Source organism: Marmota monax, unplaced genomic scaffold (genome assembly GCF_021218885.2).
Source record: "Marmota monax isolate L192 unplaced genomic scaffold, Marmota_monax_Labrador192_F-V1.1 WCK01_AAM20220418_F8-fsc00002, whole genome shotgun sequence".
In the NCBI taxonomy this organism is placed as follows: domain Eukaryota; kingdom Metazoa; phylum Chordata; class Mammalia; order Rodentia; family Sciuridae; genus Marmota; species Marmota monax.
In genome coordinates, this window is record NW_026693571.1 from 303,862 (window position 1) to 324,191 (window position 20,330).

Consider the following 20,330-nt stretch of genomic DNA (forward strand, 5'->3'; position numbering starts at 1 on the left):
AGTAATGAGAGGGATGTGTGGTCATTATTACTTCTTATTATCTTACAGGCAAACAGGTTGAGGTGCTGAGAATAATGTAATTAACCTAAGGACATAACTGGGATCTGAACGTAGGCTTACTGGATCAGAACCCACGCTTCATTGATATCGTGTATAAAGGAAGAAAAAGGATATTAGACATAATGTAAATCAGAGTTCAAATCCTTAAGTTGGCTATTTTATTTGTGAGAACTTGGAAAAGTTATCTATCCATTCTAAACCTGTTTGCTCATTCGTAGAAGGAAATAGGCAATATCTTCTTTTCGGTAGTGTAGTTAGGATAATTCATAAGAAATGCTTGATAAATAAAGCATTACTTGAAGGTTACAGAGTTTTAACCTTATATTAAAATGTTTTGATAATTTTAATTATTTTTATTAAAATTTAAATTTTTTTCTTGTTATTTAGAAAAAATGAAGGAGTGGTAATCTTTATATGATTGAGGAGATGCATTTCTTTATTAATCAAATATGTTACTCTATAAAAGCTTATTTTTTTCTAACATTAAAATGTAGAAAAGATATGCTGTGTTGAAATTAAGATCCTTCTCGTAGTTTCATCTTCCTTCTTCAGCTATTTAATTACTAGCTTTATTAGTTTATTCAATACATGTTTATCAACAACTATTATTGGGTCAGAGATTAGATAAAGAGGTGTAGGGATACACTGATGAAAATAAAACAGACAAATATATCTGCCTCCACGAAGCATATTTGAGTAGGAGAAGACAACAGATGTAATAAAATATATACTTAAGTGTAAGAGTATAGGTGCTATGGTTAAAAAACAAACAAACAAACAAACAAAAAAAGATTACACCAAGGTAACAGGAATCAGGATTTTCAGAATAGGGAGGAAAGGGTGAAATTTTATATAAGACTGTCAGTGTAGGCCTTATTGAGAAGAAAATATTTGAACAAATAGAGTTTGGAGTTAGCACATGGCCATTTGAAAGTACATCAGCACAAAGACCCTGTACAGTACTCAACAAGGAAGCCAACATGGTTGTTGCAGAATAAGAGAGGGAAAGAGGAGCTGCAAACAAAAAAGCAGATTGGCTAACCTCACTTAGCATTATCTTCTCTAAATCCATCCATTTACCTGCAAATGCTATGATTTTATTCTCTTTTATTGCTGAATTTGAGTAATATTCCATTGTGTATATATATGCCACATTTTTTAATGCATTCATCTATTTAAGGGCATCTATGTTGGTTCCACAGTTTAGCTATTGTGAATTGTGCTGCTATAAACATTGATGTGTCTATGTCCCTGTAGTATGCTGTTTTTAACTCCTTTGGGTATAGACTGAGGAGAGGGATAGCTGGGTCAAATGATGTTTCCATTCCCAGATTTCCAAGAAATCTCCATATTGATTTCCATATTGACTGCACCAATTTGCAGTCCCACCAGTAATGTATAAGTGTACTTCTTTCTCACATCCTTGCCAACACTTATTGTTGTTTGTCTTCATAATCGCTGCCATTCTGACTGGAGTGAGATAAAATCTTAGAGTGGTTTTGATTTGCATTTTTCTAATGATGAACATTTTTTAATGTATTTGCTGATTAATTGTATATCAACTTCTGAGAAGAGTCTCTTCAGGTCCTTGGCCCATTTATTGATTAGGTTATTTGGGTTTTTTTGGTGTTTAGCTTTTTGAGTTCTTTATATACCCTAGTGATTATGCTCTATCTGATATGTGAGGGGTAAATATTTGCTCCCAAGATGTAGGCTCTCTATTCACCTCAGAGATTGTTTCCTTTGCTGAGAATAAGCTTTTTAGTTTGAGTCCATCTCATTTATTGATTCTTGATTTTAATTCTTGCTCTACAGGAGTCTTATTAAGGAAGTTGGGGCCTAATCCCACATGATGGATTCTTAAAAATTGTTAAAAATTATTGAGAACTCAGAAGGTCTGCATTATAAAAGTTGTACCTATTAATAATTACTATGTTAGAAATCAAAATTAAAAAAATAAAATGATTTAATTTGAAAATAACAAAAACAATTTAGAATAAGATCATAATTTTATTTTTAGTTATTCATTTATTTTTTTTTCATACTAGAGATTGAACCCAGGGGCACTTTAATACTGAGTGACACCCCCACCCCTTTTTTCCTTTTGTATTTTGAGACAGGGTTTAAATAAGTTGCTTAGGGTCTCACTATTTGCTGAGGCTAGCTTTAAACTTGTGATTAACGTGCTTCAGCCTCCAGAGCTGCTGAGATTACAGAAGTCACCACCATACACAGCTAAGATCATAATTTTAATGAATAAAACTTTTTAAAATCTTACTTTATTTTCCAAAAAGAAAGAAAATTAGAAGAGTTACATTGTGTTACAATTTTTCAAATTCCTTTAAATGTTTGGCTTAATAGAAAACTGCTTGATTCTCCTATTTCTCTATTCAATTTATTTTTATGTTGTTTTTGTTGAACTATATCATGAAAATCTGGCCTGACTCAAATATGTATTTGTGAAATGGAGGTACATATTTGTGACTTTTATAGATAATTGTGGGTATTTTATTATTATCGTTAAAGTTTGACAAGTGCTATTTTCTCAGAGTATTTGTGATGTGGAATCTAAAACTAAGTCAATGAACATTTCTTATACTTATTCATTAATTTCTAATGGCTTATCTTGCTCTGAGAATAGACTTTTTACCATCATAAAGATTGGAACGTGTATAAAGATTTTGTGATGTCATGCACTGGTGCTTTGGAAAATATTGGTTCACTAAATTGTGTAGATTTTCCAAGGGCTGACATCTTGCTTTTTAAAGTATTAGAAAATTGTGCTTGTTAATATTACCAAGAATCTCATCAGAAAGGTATTTATATATGAGTATGCTGTCAACTTCATGGTAGTGGATACATATTCTTAGATTCTTAATTTTGACTTGAAAGCTCAAATTTTATTATTGACAAAAATACTGTCAGTTTTTTTTCTTTGAACTGACAGGCTCACTTTGTTCATTTCAAGAAAATGCCTGCCATTGTATCAAGTCTGAATAATCATAGTTCTCTTTCAATTCTTTTTTCAAGTAATGACATTCCAAGAATAAAGTGACTATTTCAGCTTACAACTCAAACAATTGCCCAAGAGCTTTTCCATTAGATAACTATCTACTAAGTAGCAGAAATGCTATAGGCAAAAGTAGTATTTTGTCGTATATATTTTTAAAAGAGACATGCACTCAAGGTGGAAGTATATTAATAATTCTAATTATTTGCCAAGGATTTCTTTTTTCAACATGACTGATGATTTTCATTGGTGTGTATACTAATTATACAAAATAATGTGTTTTGTTGTGGCATATTCATACATGCATATGACAGAAATCTTACTAATACCTCTCCTAACTCTCCCTTCCTCCTTCCCATTGATCACCTTCCCCTACCCTCATGATCTCCTTTGTACTTTCATGAAAATCCCACTTATTTCATTTTTTTTTCTTCTAGTTTCCACATGTGAGAGAAAATTTAGCACTTGTCATTCTGATTTTGACTTATTCTGCTAAACGTGATGTTCTGCAATTCCATCCATATTCTAGCAACTGACATAACTTCAGACTTTTTTATAGCTAAACGTCAAGTAACTCCAACTTTTTTAAAAGACTAGTGTGATAAAGAAAACAATAATGTTAGTACTGATGATCCTACTGCCTTTACTTATGTTGAAGCACTGAATGTTTATTATTGCTATTGTACCACCAATGAAAATACTACCACAATAACAAAGGCACATAATCAATTAAATTATTTTTTTAAAGTAGTTTTGACTTTACAGTCTTCCTGGAGGGGATCAGACTGCCAGGGGTCTGCAGACTATACTTTTTGAATAACTGTTCTAGGGTTCTAGGACTGTACCATCATAGAGGAACTTTATATTAGTTAATCTCCTGAATAACATCCAACATCTGATGCTGAATAGAAATGGTAATTACATCTCTCTTGTAACTGTGCTCTTCCCACCAGAATGGACATTGTTGGTCCTGAATATTTACAGCCTTATTATTATGCTAATTATTATCGATGTTCTTAAAAAATAATACATATACTTGGAAATAAAAATTTCAATATTTCTCCCTGGTCCTGTACTCAAGTCCTACTTATCAAAAATAAATTCATTTTCACTGTTTCTGTTAAATTCTGCTTATTCCATCTTTAATTCCAATTGCCTTTTTACCTTTAATTTCTTTTTTTTTATTTTTTATTGTTGGTTGTTCAAAACATTACAAATTTCTTGACATATCATATTCCACACTTCGATTCAAGTGGGTTATGAACTCCCACCTTCACCCCATACACAGATTGCAGAATCACATCAGTTACACATCCATTGATTTACATATTGCCATACTAGTGTCTGTTGTGCTCCGCTGCCTTTCCCATCCTCCACCCTCCCCCCTCCCCACCTCTCCCCTCCCCTCCCCTCCTCTTTCTCTACCCCCTCCACTGTATAACCCTGAGGGTCTCCTTCCATTTCCATGCAATTTCCCTTCTCTCTCCCTTTCCCTCCCATCTCTCATCCCTGTTAAATTTTAATCTTCTTCTCCTGTTCTTCGTCCCTACTCTGATCTTAGTTACTCTCCTTATATCAAAGAAGACATTTGGCATTTGTTTTTTAGGGATTGGCTAGCTTCACTTAGCATAATCTGCTTACCTCTAATTTCTTGATTTGTCAACTTTAAGATGTACTGTTGGCTCCAACAAGAAGGATGAGACATTTAGCTTACAGCTTATTTATATTGTTTTTTCCTCACATTCTTTCAGCTTCCTAGTGTATTTATGTGTGTGTGTGTGTGTGTGTGTGTGTGTTTGTGTGTGTATTTGTTTCTGGTTCTTCTTTTGATCATGTCTGTGCCTTTAAAGAATGTAGCCAGATATCAATTTCTGCTAAACTTAACACAGGCCAAAAGCAAACCAGACTGCTTTTGGATGTTAGATCCTTAAGAGAAGTGAGGGATTCTTAAGGTTTAGCAATGCAATCCCAAATTCTTCCAATTTTACCACTTAGATGATTAAATCACTCCTCCATTTTGGCAGAAGAGATGAGTCACATAGAGAGTCTAATGTTACAAAAACTGCTATACCTCCATGTGGTAAAATAATTCAAGGGAAGAAACAGTACCTTTTCCTTACCAGTGGCCCCACTTGACTTCCCTAGATAGATGAGAAAATCAAAGCCCCCAAAATCACCTATCTGGTGTCCCTTAGTTAAGATCATACATTGGACTACAGTCTATTCAAAGTGTTTGAAACTTTGAAAAATATTTATCAAACGAAGAAGACCATCTTCTCTGGTCCAACTATAAACATCATGCATAATATTTAAGAGCAAAGTCTGGTTTCCATTTCAGTTATTGATTTGAATACAGCATTTGGCCAGAAATGCAGGCAGAAGGCATTTCTTAAACTTAATTTATTCTCTCATAACCAAAAAGCAGCTTGATGAAGACAGTTTTATATAACTTTGCCAGATTCTGTGTGCATTGGAAATGTCACACGTTTCATTCAGTTTAATTCAGTTTTCTTTATCATAAAATGTGAACAATTATATTCTTCCTAAAATATTGTGGATACTATATGCTATAATCATTTAATTATATTTGCTTTGACTTTCTAAAATACTAAAGGTATATTTAAAAGTAATGTATAATTTTATATGTCAGCTTGATTGGGCCTCAGAATACCTAGATAGTTGGTTAAATATTATCTATGAATGTAGCTGTGAATATGTTTCTGGATAAGTTTACAATCAATTGGTATGTTACAGGAAACATCCAATCCATTGAGGACTTGAATAAGATGGATGAAAGTTGAATTAACTCTGCCTAGTTGCTTGAGCTAACTTTCATCTTCTATTCTCAGTGCTTACTTAGTTCTTTAAATCCAAACTGGAATCTATACCATTGACTCTGTAACTCTCATGTCTTTCAACTACACTTCTAGCTTTCCTGGGTCTACAGAGTGCTGACAGCAGATTGTGGAACTTCTCAATTTCAACCATTTAATCTAATACCTTACAATAAATCTTATATAAAAGAATACATACATACATGGTATGTCTGTGTGTATGTGTGTGTGTATACACACACACACACACACACACACACACACATATATATATATATATATATATATTATATATATATTCTTTTATATTTTTATACATATACACACATACACACACTTATATTTCTATTGGTGCTATTTATTTTGAGAACTCTGATATATTGAAATATTGCACTTGAATCTTCCAAGTGAATATGTTTTCTTACTTATTGATTTTACTTATGATTCCTTTCTCTAAGAGATTTGCCAAAGGATATGGTTGATATATAGCTAATTCCAATTTTAGTGATTTATCAATTTTTATATTCATAAGTTAAGAATAGGATAAGAAGTAGTAATAAAAATGAAAATGTTAGGTTAGGTACAGAACTAATTGAAGAATTTTCAAGGAAAGATTAATTTAATATACTAATAAATAAGTGAAAAATTTGACTCTACCATTTGTCAAGACCAGTGACATATAGAAAACTCAAATGGACAAAAATCAGGATAATTACAGATCAATTAGTACTAGGAGCCCTGAATGAGAAGCACCATCCTCAATTCTGTTAGTACCCTTGGCCAACTCTAAATATTCTTTGGGATGGAATCAATGCCATACTGTGTATTTTAGGGTTCTCCAGAGATGCAGAATGATAGGACCTCCATATCTGTCTGTCTATCTACCTATCTATCCTCTGACATATAAATATTCTATCTATCTATCTATTATCTCTCTCTGATTTATTATGAGGGATTGGCTTATATGATTATTCATGCCAAAATGTCCCATGATCACCTGTCTGAAAAATGGAGAGTGGGTGAAGTTGGTGGTATAATTTAGTCTGAAACTGAAGGCCTGACAACCAGGGGAGTCACTGGTCTAAATCCCAGTCTGAAGGAAAAGATGTCAGAGAGCCAAATAAAAAGGAGAACATTCTTTTCTCTTTCACCTTTTGCTCTCTCCAGGACCTCAAAGTGTTGGATGATGCCCACTTACTTGGGGGAGATAATCTACTGTTCACTCATGGAAATTCTAATTTCATTCACAAACAACCTCCTTGACACACCTAGGAATAATCTTTGATCTGGCTCAAAGTGACCTATAGTTGACTATCACACTGCCTTTATTCTTCATCCTCAAAGGTCAAATTAGTCAGCTTTTGTGATGTTAAGTGAAAAAATGGTGTACATTCCAAACCAGCCCAGGAATAATTTCTTAAGGACTATCTACCATAGAGTATTTATTTTTTCTACTATGACTGCTGTTTGGATATGTTTTTGTGGTTTTGGGGGGCTGATGTGTGAAGTATGGACAAGGAGAAGGAGCAGCTAAGTTGTCAATTATCATCAAGCAGAGTAGAACTTTTTCATATTAGAATTTAGCTATACAGTGCAAATTGATATTATGGAGATACCTTCACATGAAAATATGTGACCAGTTCAGTGCCTCTCATCTGTGAGTTGTTCCTTAGGGCTTAAAATGTATCTCCTAGAAAATGCAGGACTGATATCTCTGAAAAGCATAATATCATGCTGTTGTAAGCCACTAATATTGATGAATTGGTTTATTAGCTAGTACTGAAACTGGTCCTAGAGTAGATGAAATAGGGGACTGCATATTTGGGAAGAAAATTGGAAAATAAGATTATTCCAGGTAGGAGCAATGTATGTATGTGGTGTGCGTGTGTGTGTGTGTGTGTGTGTGTGTGAGAGAGAGAGAGAGAGAGAGAGAGAGAGAGAGAGAGAGAGAGAGAGAGAGAGAGAGAGAGAGAGAGAGAGAGAGAGAGAGAAACTCACTACATGAAGATAAGGTGAGTTGCAACATGAGGAAATTTAATATCTGGAAGAGAAAGGGGTTGAAATAGAGAAAAAATGTGGAAAATGAAGGTAGACATTTAGCTCTACATATTTTGTTCAGAGATTATTTTCTAGATTTTTAAAAATGGGCATGGTGCTATTTTGTTATTTAAAAAAAAAAAAAACTGTTGTTGTATTCCAATCATCATTCCCCAATACCTCCCCTTCCTTTCATTTTTCCCATCCCTTGATCTTTCTCTACTCAACTTGTCTCATTTCAATTTTCCTGATGTCATTTTTCTGTTCTTTCACTCTCTTTCTCTCTTTAGCTTCCACAGATGAGAGAAAGCATATTACCTTTGACTTTCTGAGTCTAGCTTATCTCCACATGATGTTTTCTGTAATTTTATAAAGGAAAGACTAGCTAACACCTTTTAAAGATCTAAAGAAATAAAAAGGGGTTCATCTGTGAGAGCAGAAAAGAGTATTGGGAGTCAGACATTCTACAACCACCTGGGTTCTCAAGTCTCTGAAGAAACAGCTGTGTGATTTTCTCATTCTTTTATTCCAGAGTCCCAAAAGTGGTGTAGGAGCTGCTTTATATCTGATAGAACTAAAAAGAAAAAAAAAAAAAAAACAAGAAATAACACCAAAATTTAGGAGAATTTTGAACAGTTATATACAAATTTTACTTATTCCCTACTCAGAAGCACTCATTCATCTCTACTTTAGATTATGTTAGTGGCATCTATGTTCTGTTACCACTTCCCACTGCCTCCCAGGCAAAATTATCAAGTACCTACTTCTTGCCTAAGATCACTAGTCCCCAAATCTTCATTTTCTTATAAAATTTATTGTTTTACATGAGGTACCATGCCACTATCAGAGTTATATCCAGTTTTTTTTTTCTTTAAAGAAAACACAGAGAAAAAAAAAGTTTTCAGTAATTTTCATTCAATGTGAATGACAAATATAGCTATAAACAGGGAAATAACCATTTCATTTCTTCCTGAGGAAGTTTCATATTTTAAGCAATGAAAAAGGGAATTCTATACAAAACAATTTTTAAATCATGTTCTCTCTCAGTCTTTTCTCATGTGTATTTATGTTACTTTCAGAATAGCATGACTGACTGGAATATACAGTGTGGAAAATATGCACATCCTCTGGAAATTGATACTATATTCAAAACACATGCTGAGTGGTCAAAAATCCTTTCAAACCCTTGCAACTGTATATAGCATCAAACTCCATACTTTGTGATGGAGTTAATCTTGATGCTATATCTTCCCTTTTTCTCCTTTCATTATATAAGCACTGAGTATATTTTTAACAATTATTTCAAAGGGTGAATTGTTCAGTCAAGTCAATTTACCTTGACAAGAGGATACCATTCACAACTTCTTCAGAAATTTAAAGGTACATCTCAACTTTAAAGCATATATGTATCAACTTTCCTTTTTTCTTTTATCAACATAAATGTTGACAAATAAAAACAAGACATTGTATGTAACTGCTGCAGCCTCCTCTCATTGCATCCTTCTTAAGTCAATTTTCTTAAATTAATGGAGATGAAAGATTATTATAATTTTTTTAGTATGTTTGGCAAGTATTCCTTTGAAAGAGTCAACAGTAGGCATAAAGACTGAATTTCTCATGTTTGTTTAAATGATTTTGCTCTTGCTTTTTACTAAGGGTCTTACAATTGTTTTTCTTCTAATTCTTTCTGCTCTTTGTTTAAAAATTAATGTATTTGGGGGGTACATAAGATCTCAAAATAACATTTAATTGATAATTATAATGTATATTTAAAATTACAGCAAGTATAAGGATCAAACATTTTGTTTTCTAATTATTATACAGAGTTAGTTTTACACATTATAGTGACAATGAAAATAGTAGTTTCCTTGCCTATATTTTTTTAATCATACCTTTAAGGATTTTTTATAAAGACATGTAATCATAGCAGGGAATTTATTTACTATTTAAATTTTGTGTGTATGTGAAGTACATCTAAAAATTAAGTAAATATTAATACAAGAAAATAAGTTGATTTATTTTAAATCTTTTCTTTTTTAAAATACTTCATTAAGTAAGTATAAATATACTTCAAGAGTCATGTGATGCTCATCTATGTACTCTCTTCATTTAATTTTGTAGCTATCCATAAATTTAACTGTGTTCTGTTATCTTCTGTGACAGTGATATGTCAAATAATTTTAAAAATGGGATTTTATTCTTATTTTTCTCTGCCTTGTATTACAATTATCATTTCAAATATCAGATTATAAATCAAATATTAATTTCTGTTTTATTACAAATCTGACATTATACAATTTTATTTTGGACTATAGGAAAAATGTAGCTTTGTAATAATATAAGTGTAAACAATCTAAACGTATCATCTAGGGAAGCTGTCCTTAGTTTTAATTTGGTAGGTTTTACTCTGGGAAACATATAGGTAAGCTATATATATATATCAAAAGATGGTTTGTTACCAGAGATGACACATATCTCAGAGACTCTGCATGCATTTCTGTAGAACTAGAGAGGACTGCTGGAATAGATTTGTAGCACAAGGCAAGTGGGTATAGAGTTCTCAATGATATATCTTTAGACCCCTATCCTTTCTCCTTTATAGAGGATTTAGTCAGTACACTTACATGATCATTTACTATTTTGGTGTACTCAGTGTGTTTCTACGTATCATCCAACAAGTTTACAATATATATTTCAGTATAATAGTTACCTTACAATGGAAGAGTTAGTAATTTTTACATAAATGAACTAGACTATATATATGACAAATCACTTTTCTTTTTTTGCTACAGTACTTCTCTTTTTTATGCAGATAAAGCACATGTATAGCTTTTCCACTCTCTGATCTAGCACAAATTACAATTTACAATTCTTTCTAAATACTTCAGTGGATTTAAGTTTTGACAAGCGTTTTGTTTTTTTTTTTTTATGTGTTATGCTTCTGGAATTTTATGTTATATTGTGAGGTTTATTTTGGTTCTTATTTTGAAGGATGCCTCATAGAATCAAAGAATTAAAAAAAATTACAGGCAAACAGTGGTCTAAAAATCTGTAGACACAATCTTAGTTGACATATCAAAGTGTAAATATTAATATGAAATGGACAGTTTTACATTTGTGTTTGTTATTTATGTTTGCTGCTACTGACTTACAGATGAGTGCACAGTAAGTAGTCTATGACAATCTCACAGGCTCGGATGAGCGTTAAGCAGTAGGCATAGGCCTCAAGGGTTGTAACAGATATTTTTCTTGTCCTTTTTTTTTTTTTTTCTAATAATCCACATGCTAGCACATGGAAGGAGCCTTGTCCTTTCTTCTTATTTGAAGAGGTATATTTTGATCATCTTTTGGTAGCCTCTGAAAACTTTGGAAAAGATGAATCCTCAGCAAGTTTTCTCTCAATGCTATCTCACTTTCTGCAGTTCTTGTCTCAACCAAGATGGGAGAGGTTGCCCCAGTTTGTGTAGCAGCTTTGAGAGTTCCACATTGTGATCCCGATAGTAGCTTGACAGAAATGCTCTGCTCTGAGTGGGGAGGGAGAGATAAAAAGTACATTCAATTTTGTTTATTAAAGTATATTTTATACATGTGGACTATGATTAAATCATCAAGTATATCAGATCTGGATTAAAATTTGTATTAAGCAGGTGAACTGTTTATTTAGCCCATAGTGTTTTGTTGACATTTTTGAGGCCCTTTATATTTACCTTTCTCTGAAAATCATATGATCAAACCAGACACTTTAGCCCCTTCAATTTGGTAGGTTTTACTCTGGGAAATATATAGGTAAGCTATTCATATCAAAAGATGGTTTGTTACCATAAATTCATTATGTACTTCAATAAATTCATTATGTACTTCACAGTAACCTTGTAGAGAGATTTGAAATTGATATCTTGAAAAGTTCTTTACCACTAAATTTTGTATTTTATCTCAGTGTTTCTATGTGAGACCAGAGTAAAATGAAATATTAAGAAAAACATTATATGGTATCTTTTAAATGTTGTAACTTTAATAAATAAATTTTGTACAAAGTTTGACATAAAAACAATAAATTTTGCATTGCTCTCTTGAAATAGTATAGAAATGCCCCTTCAAACTCTTTTAATGTATTAGGATTATTTTATAGTGCTATGAGGGTATATTTTTATCAACCAAATAAAATTAGAATTCAGAGAATGTAAATTCTTTATCAAAACAGTAGAAGTTCTCCTTTCCTAATGTCTTTGATACAGAATTTAAGTATGAGCTTTTTGATTACAGGCCATATCTCTATCAGGCCTGATACAACAAATAGTTCTGAAAGTCCTGTTAGATATAATTTTCAAATAAATTCAGATTACCTAAGGATTCTCAGACAACCTCAGATTGTCAGTTAACATAAGGTATTAAATATTGTGGGGAAAAAACCCCAAATACTTTAGTTTCTGGGTTCTAAATATATATATATATATATAAATTCATGTAATTATAATATATAATCATAATCTATCTGCATTCTAATAGCCAAACTATATTTTAAGTAGACTGATTATGAAATGAAAATATGAATACATTTCATGTGCATTAAGTACTAAAGTAAACATACAGGATATTCAACCTGAAAAAAACTATAGCATTAAGTGTTCATCATCTCAGGATACTGAACAGAATAAACAAAGTGCTAGGTACCATAATGTACACATCTCCATTCTTTAAAACCTGAGTAATCGGGCTGGGGATGTGACTCAAGGGGTAACGCGCTCGCCTGGCATGAGCGGGGCACTGGGTTGGATCCTCAGCACCAATAATAAAGATGTTGTGTCCACCAAAAACTGAAAAATAAACATTAAAAAAATTCTCTCTCTTTCTCTTAAAAGAAAAAAAAAACCTGAGTACTATATTAGTATATTATACGTCTGGGAAATGTATTAATTTTTTTCATTTTAATAGCATAAAAACAGTTCAAAGTTCAGTACATTATAACAATAATATTATCTAGGCTATATTTACAACTATGGAGTAATTTTATGGTGACAAAAGATAGAAACCTTTTGATCCTATTTTCAATTTCTAGTTGATATATTTCCTTTCTTGGATTCACTTAACCTTTTTAGTGCAAAAATTTCTGTGCAGTATCATTCCTTTTAGAATGAGATGATATCTTTCTGTCCTTATTCAAAATTGAAAAAATTCTATTGTATTCATTTATTCTTGCATGACAGGTAATGTTATATAATTGAAGAAATCAAAAAACAAACAACATAGATATTCTAAAACTCAATTGTCACTTTTAAATTTTAGAAAGTTGAATTTGACTTAATCACTTTTCTAAGAAAACAGATGTGATGTTACTATTTATTCTTTTGTACAAATAGCTTAGATTTTTAAGCTCTACACTTACATCAGAATCCATTGGTGGATATTTTCTTCCTTTACTCTTTCCAAGGCATTTTGTTTTACCTTCTTCCAGCAACTGACACCAGAAACCTTTATGAGAATCAAACCTAAAAAATTACAAACCCCCAAAGAAACCTTAAAGAAATTATTTTTAAGTAATTTATAAGATATGATGACCAATAACATAAGTATTTTTATTTGAATATCAATCTATAACAAATAAAACTGGAAGTTTTTTTTTTCTTTTATACTATAACTCTTTGCATAAAATCTTGTGTCATAAAGAATAAAATAGTATAGAAAGACCTACTTCCTCCAGCCATGTCCCACCTGTCTATGGTTACCACCCAGTGTTCCATGTTTAAGTTAGCATACAATCCTGAAATCCATAAATTTAATAAAATTTATGAGCAATATTTGCACACTGAAAACTCTAATTTCCATGCTAATTTTGTCATAAGGAATTTTCAGTCCCTCTGTCATATTTCTAAGTTTGCCCAATTCTTAATACAAAAATTTTCAGTAAAAATATCCTATTAATAAAAAATTAAGACTAATTCCTTCATATGGTATCAAAATATTTATAAATTTTAAGTCCATTTTTATAGAGTTTAAAAATGACAAATCAATCTTCATCACTTCTGTGTATCACAGAACTACAGGGTGATTTGAGAGAAAAGATTTTGATGTGCCATGGAGTTATTACTTTTAGAATTCTATAGCTATAAACCAAATTTAATTATTTTCCAGATAAAAGAATTTCTTCTTTTAATATGAGAGCTATATTAAAGTAATTCCATCTATAAATGGGATTTTCATGCTATAATTGTAATAATAATAGTATTATGTTACATTTATATTTGTTTATCAAAATATTTTATATTTCTCTATTTGAACCTTCATTATAACCCTGTTAATCAGCTTTTTATTACTGTGACAAAAATACCTGACAAGCACAACTTAGAGGAGGTAAAGTTTATTTTGAGTTTAAAAGTTCAATTCATGGTTGACTGACTATTACTGTGGATCTGAGATAAGGCGAATATCATAGCAAAAGGGTACAGGGGAGGAAAGTTGATCAGTTCATGGTAGCCAGTAAGCAAAGAGTGAGAAAGAAGCCAGGGACCAGATATAGTTCCCAAGGCCATGCCCCCAGAGATCTACTTCCTGTAGCCACTCACCACCATTAGCAATATATAAAGTTTCAAGTTTCACCACTTTCTTGCCAACATCACATATTATCTTTTGGATTATAACCATTGCAATGGGTGTAAACTGGTATCTCAATATGGCCTTAATTGCATACCTTTATAATTAAACATTTATTTGTAATGTGAAATTCAGTGAGTCGAAAGATAGATTCTGTTTGTAGCAATGTCTGATACAACTTATAAAGCTCATTTTAAGCTTTCAGTTTTGAAAGGAAGTACTTCCTGTTGATATACTATCTGTTACTAAAAATTCACAATAGTTTTTGTCTTGTTCTTGTGACAATGGGAAGAACTTAAGATTGGTCAGGGTAGGTTCCAGAAATAACTGACTTCCAAATCTCCCTCCTTAAACTACTTGCTAACTAATTTTTGGCTTAATTTTTCTATGTTCTAATATTTTTACCTGAAAAATAGTACTATTTTGCTAATACTACTTATCACACAGTTTTGTGAGGATATATATATATACACACACATATAAGTTATTTAGTATGTATAGTAAATATGTTTAGTAAATATATTTCTATTCAAAACAACATTTCTAGATGCTTCTTCATAGGTCATCCTAAGGATAACCAGATTTTAGTTACTATGACAACTAGTTTTGCTATTAAAAAGTCTTTACACGGTAGATTCTTACCCAAACTCATCTGCAGTGAATTGGGAAAGAACACCTGGGCAACATAAATTTGATTATCAGGATGTGATATTAGAAACATTTGAAGTCTTTCTAAATTTAATGCATCTTCAGTCCTTTATGACTTAACAAAGCCTCATAAAATACACACACACACACACACACAAGAAAAATTATATTCTATCTCTGACTTTCAAATTAATAATTCCCATTCATCAAAGTTTTCAAAGTAAATCTGTATTAAATTTTTATTTAACACAGTCTGGTTTCACTAAACAAATATATTAATGGGCTGAGAAATGAGATGTCATGTTCAGGTATTTAAGTAACTAGTATTTCTAAATTGAAGACTCCTGTCATGGACATCAATGCCTATGTGATAATTGTGAATGGAAATATTTGTGGTAAAATTTAAATTTATATTTTTAATTTTAATTTATCACATTAGCACAATTCATGTCAAGTTTTAATTTTCTTCATTTTTTTCAAATATTTAATTATTTTCAAAACACTATATAACACATAACCTGAAAACTATACTGGTGTCAATATAATATCAACCCTATTGTTCATAATTAAGGAATTAAGTTTTTGTTGGACAAAAGTTTTTAAATGAGGCCTCCCAGCCTCTCTGGATACTGGCCCTCTTTTAAGGCAGTATGCATTTGATTCAATAAATACCCTGAAATAAGTTGTAAAATGTAACTTACTTTTTTGAATGAGAAAGTTCCAAAATGTATTGTTTTAAGCTAATAGTCTTCATTTCAAACCACACCCGCACTCACTGAGAAAATCAGATTATTTTTACATATTCAATAAGACTTTTAAAATCAATTATGACAATAAAAAGTAATTTTAAGATCCGACTATCCAGTTAGTTGGTATAAATTTTGGAATTCTAGAATATTTTCTTTAGTAATCATGGAATGGAATAAAAAACACTTTGACAATGGAGGATTTTTACCATTGCTTTTGAAAATAAGTTTTGATAGTAGAATTTGCTAAACTGAAAATAATCAGTTTAGAGACTTCTTAAATTGGAGCATTCTCTCATGCCCAGAGTATTGTAAAAACCTTTGTGTATACCTAATTTCATTCATTTATTCTACTTTGTGCAATGCACTGTATTTAAGTGATTGGTTGAGAATTCATATTGGATTTTGTTTAGTAAATCCTTAATAAAGGAAGGAAGGAAGGGTCTTAAGCTGAAAAAGAAATGCAAACACCAAAGAGATGATATTCACTATCATAGCAGGAAAATAAGAAATAATACCAAAATATATAACGGATCTCTTAGTTTTTGGTATAAATAACATTTATGAGAATATACATTTTGTACTCATAGCCATCCCAATATTTCTATAGTATCACAGAAACAACTGTCAGAGTTACTATAAGAAGAGTAACTAAACTGTGAAGATGGGGTTCAGATAAACAACTGCAAAAGCTATAGGGTGAAAGAAGACAATGTTAGACCTAAGAAAACGACATGAAACCTCCAAATATTCTACAAGTGCACTAGTGGTTTTCACAAGGTGTGTCAATGATGATCACAAGAAAATATGAAAAGAAACTCACTGAAAGTGCATTGTTACTCACTCTCAGGCACATGACAATTCGACAGTGAGTCCTTTCTTAAATTCTAATGCGTCTCTTGACCCCCTTGGAGTCAATTACCAAGGAAGATCAGAGGAAATCAAGAAAAAATAAAAATTAAAAAAACTACCAAAACAAACAAAAAAACAAATCATTGCTTTTAACTGCTGAGGTCTCTGAAGAAAGGATGACAAGGTCACATTTATTTTACATAAAGACAAAGGTAAAAAATAAAACTACTGCAATAGAACAATAATAGTATATCTCTCTTTCTCTCTCCCTTTCTCTCTCCCTCTCTCTCTCTCTCTCTCTCTCTCTCTCTCTCTCTCTCTCTCTCTCTCTCTCTCTCTCTCTGCCTATGCTGTCACCTATTGGATTATTCCTGCCTGTATAACATTGTTTCTGAAAACTGCAAAAAAGGCCAGTTCCAATATTATCTAATCTCCTCTTCATACATCCAAGAGGTTGAAATATTGTCTGTTAAATATGTCAACTTTTATGAACTTATTTCAAGTCTACTCTTAAGGTTTGTTGTTGGTTTTTAGAATCACAATTTGTTTCCTCCACTTTTCTTCCAGGAGAAATCTGCATATTTAGGAGTAAACAGGTGATTTAGGACCTTTCTTCATCACAATGTTTTAATTGTTCTTCCCCAAATAGTTAACATATAAATTGACAATTGCATCACCAAACTACAGTTTCTTAAAATTATTTCCCTGCTGAAAGTTTAATTAATTAATGAGAATACAAACTTACGTTAAAGCCTCTGAGTAATTATAATGAGGAGAGACTCCTAGAAACTTCTGTACTTCATCCATTACTGTAGCAGGATCAGTTCTTAGTTGTTGCCCATCGATAATTAGCAACTAAATCACCAAAATAATAACAATAATTATTATTATTTAATTAATGTTGAAAAAAGATATGTTAACTGTAAAATAAAAATTTTTCTGTTTATTCAGAAACAAGGTCCTAAGGAGAATTGCATGCATCATTATTAGATATAATCACACAGTACTTGTTAATGGCCTGAACCAAGAAATAAATCATGCTAATTAAGCACATTCATTTTTGTTACCTGAGAACTCCTACAAACACTATAAAAGCAAAAAGCCAATTGTGGGGACCAAGAGAGCTTAGAAATTTAACTGCAAAATCACAAATATAAGCCAAGAAAAAAAGCAATTATTCCATCATCGATATTGGAAAGGAGCACTGTGGAAAAGAAAAGAATGTTCAAAATAAGCCCAAATGTAATAAGAAAGAAGACATGCCATGTTTTACAATTCCATTCAGGAGTAGCAATGTAAAGTTTGAAGAAATACTTTGATAATTCATATGGAGAAGGTAAGAATTCTCAGAGAACCAGTGCATGTACATAGTTCCTTAAAAAACTAAGGGGAAGAATTTGTTACTATGATGATAGTGGACCCAGCAAGATAAAATGACTGAGGATGGAATGGAAGGTTACAAAGCCTGTAATGCAACTCCAGCCCATACCTATTTTCCAATATTTCTATCAGTCTAGATTAGCATTACTTAATAGAACTTTCTGTGATAATGAATGTTTTATAGCTGCGCTAACAGGTAACTATTGAGCATTTGAACGTGGATAATACAAATAAGAAACTGCATTTTTAATTTCTCTTAATATTAATTCAAATTGAATTAACATTAAGTGGTAATAGCTATCACATTGGACACTGCAGTTTTCTTTTTTTTTTTGAATTTTTTTTAATATTAATTTTTTTTTTTTTTTTAGTTTTCGGCAGACACAACATCTTTGTTTGTATGTGGTGCTGAGGATCGAACCCGGGCCGCACGCATGCCAGGCGAGCGCGCTACCGCTTGAGCCACATCCCCAGCCCTGGACACTGCAGTTTTAAAAGTGCAAGTACACACCACATCTGACATGACTAGATGGTTTATACAATCCAAAGGATTTGATTTGGTAACCTAAGTTGATGCCCACCACCACCCCCCAAAAAAAAAAAAAAGAGTAAGGAATGTGATAAAAGCATAAGACTTCCAAAAATTTCAACAAGGTGATTCAGAAGCAAAATAACATCACTTAATTAAGCAAAACAATATTTGCCTTGTTTAGTGAAGAGGCTCCCTTCAAGCTTTATTTATGTCAGAATAAGAATTAGGGATCTAATCAGGAAGCTATTGAAACTCTTTACAATCAGGTAAGGCACCAGAAAATGGAACAGGGAAAATTACTCTGAAATACTTTCCAAAAATCAGACTGCTTTTCTACTTTGCCTCTCTATTTTTCTTTGCCACAGTCCATTATTTATAAGTAAGAAGTAAAAAGCTAGTAGTTTTAATGAGTAAAATTTTCCTCTATCCTTGAGGCAAAGTCATCAACTTAATGAGATTGTTACATGATGTAAATTTTTATTGCTCCATACCTGAAAGGGAGGGAAATAAACAAGCCATCTCTCAATGTGGCTGGCATACCACCCAGGGACCAAACATCTCTTCTGCAAGGTTTTAAGCTCCGTGGGTGCATGGGGCCCGGCTGAGATTACTTCGTAGAAGCTAAACTTCAGAGCTGCAGGGTCTTCATGTGATCGCTGATGCTGATAAAAAGGTGGATAATTAAACTAACTTGAAACATAAACATAAATAATTAAAAACAAATATTTCTGATAAGTCCTTAAGCTAGAGGAAAGAGTGTCTCACTGCTGGAGAGATATTTATTTTGAAATTAATTAAGGATGAAAATGTTTGCTTGGAGAATCAAAATTTAAAATTATGACACTGATGAGTATGTATTTTAAAGACTTATTTGACAGAGGATGAATTCTTATTGGTAGAATTCCTTAACCAACTTTACTGAGTTTTTTTTTTCCCCTTTGTATATGTATTTTACCTGAAAGTAAACTTTTGAAAGCTGCATTATGTCCCCTTTTCAGCCCATAAGAAAATCATTCATCAAGCTCAGTGGATATGTGTAATACATAAGCACTAGTTCAGCCAAATAATTTTTTGCTCTTCCTTGTAATGTAGTTTTTAGATCAGGAAAAAAAAAATCCTATTTGCTATTTAAAATGGAGAAACTCTGACATATACATTATCCCAAATCCATAGATTTTATCATATATTACCTAGCATCTGAAAGCCAAGATTATTTTATCTAAAGGTAACCTTTGCAGTGAATCAGAACCATTTATTGTTCAGAAAATACAGAAAGCAGCAATCCAAATACGAAAGTGTTTCATAATGACTCAGATATCAGCCAATGGATTTGAGAAAATCATCTTTTCCTTAAATTGACCAATAAATATTCAGGCTTAGCAGTAAGTTTGTAAATGTGTTTCCTATAGGGAGCATTCAGGGTGCAGAGACCAGCTAGTTGAGAAGCAAATTTGCTTCAGTTAGGATTCAAATTATTATACTATAAACTCTACTAGACTTTGTTAAGGTCTGCATTTTACCCCGTGGAGTGACTTATTTGCAATATTTAGAGTGTTTTGTTAGTTTGCATCCTTGAAACCTTCTTTTTCTGTAAATTCCCAATTTTTCAGAGGCTAAGTGATTGCCAAGCTCCAATTTTCTTC

At 32.0% G+C, this 20,330-nt stretch overlaps 1 protein-coding gene across 2 annotated transcripts in view; it reads right to left on the reverse strand.

Annotated features, from left to right (window-relative positions):
• Window positions 1-7,782: 7,782 nt before the first annotated feature.
• LOC124102602 (bifunctional heparan sulfate N-deacetylase/N-sulfotransferase 3) overlaps window positions 7,783-20,330 on the reverse strand; it is a 171,628-nt gene continuing 159,080 nt past the window's right edge. For both annotated transcript variants that reach the window (XM_058583739.1, XM_046459054.2), the window contains exons 11-14: window positions 19,179-19,349; window positions 17,521-17,630; window positions 13,325-13,427; window positions 7,783-11,465 (exon numbers count right to left, since the gene is read on the reverse strand). In XM_058583739.1, coding sequence (XP_058439722.1) covers window positions 11,346-11,465; window positions 13,325-13,427; window positions 17,521-17,630; window positions 19,179-19,349 — 504 coding nt within the window. In that variant the 3' untranslated portion in view covers window positions 7,783-11,345. The remainder of the gene's footprint in view (window positions 11,466-13,324; window positions 13,428-17,520; window positions 17,631-19,178; window positions 19,350-20,330) is intronic.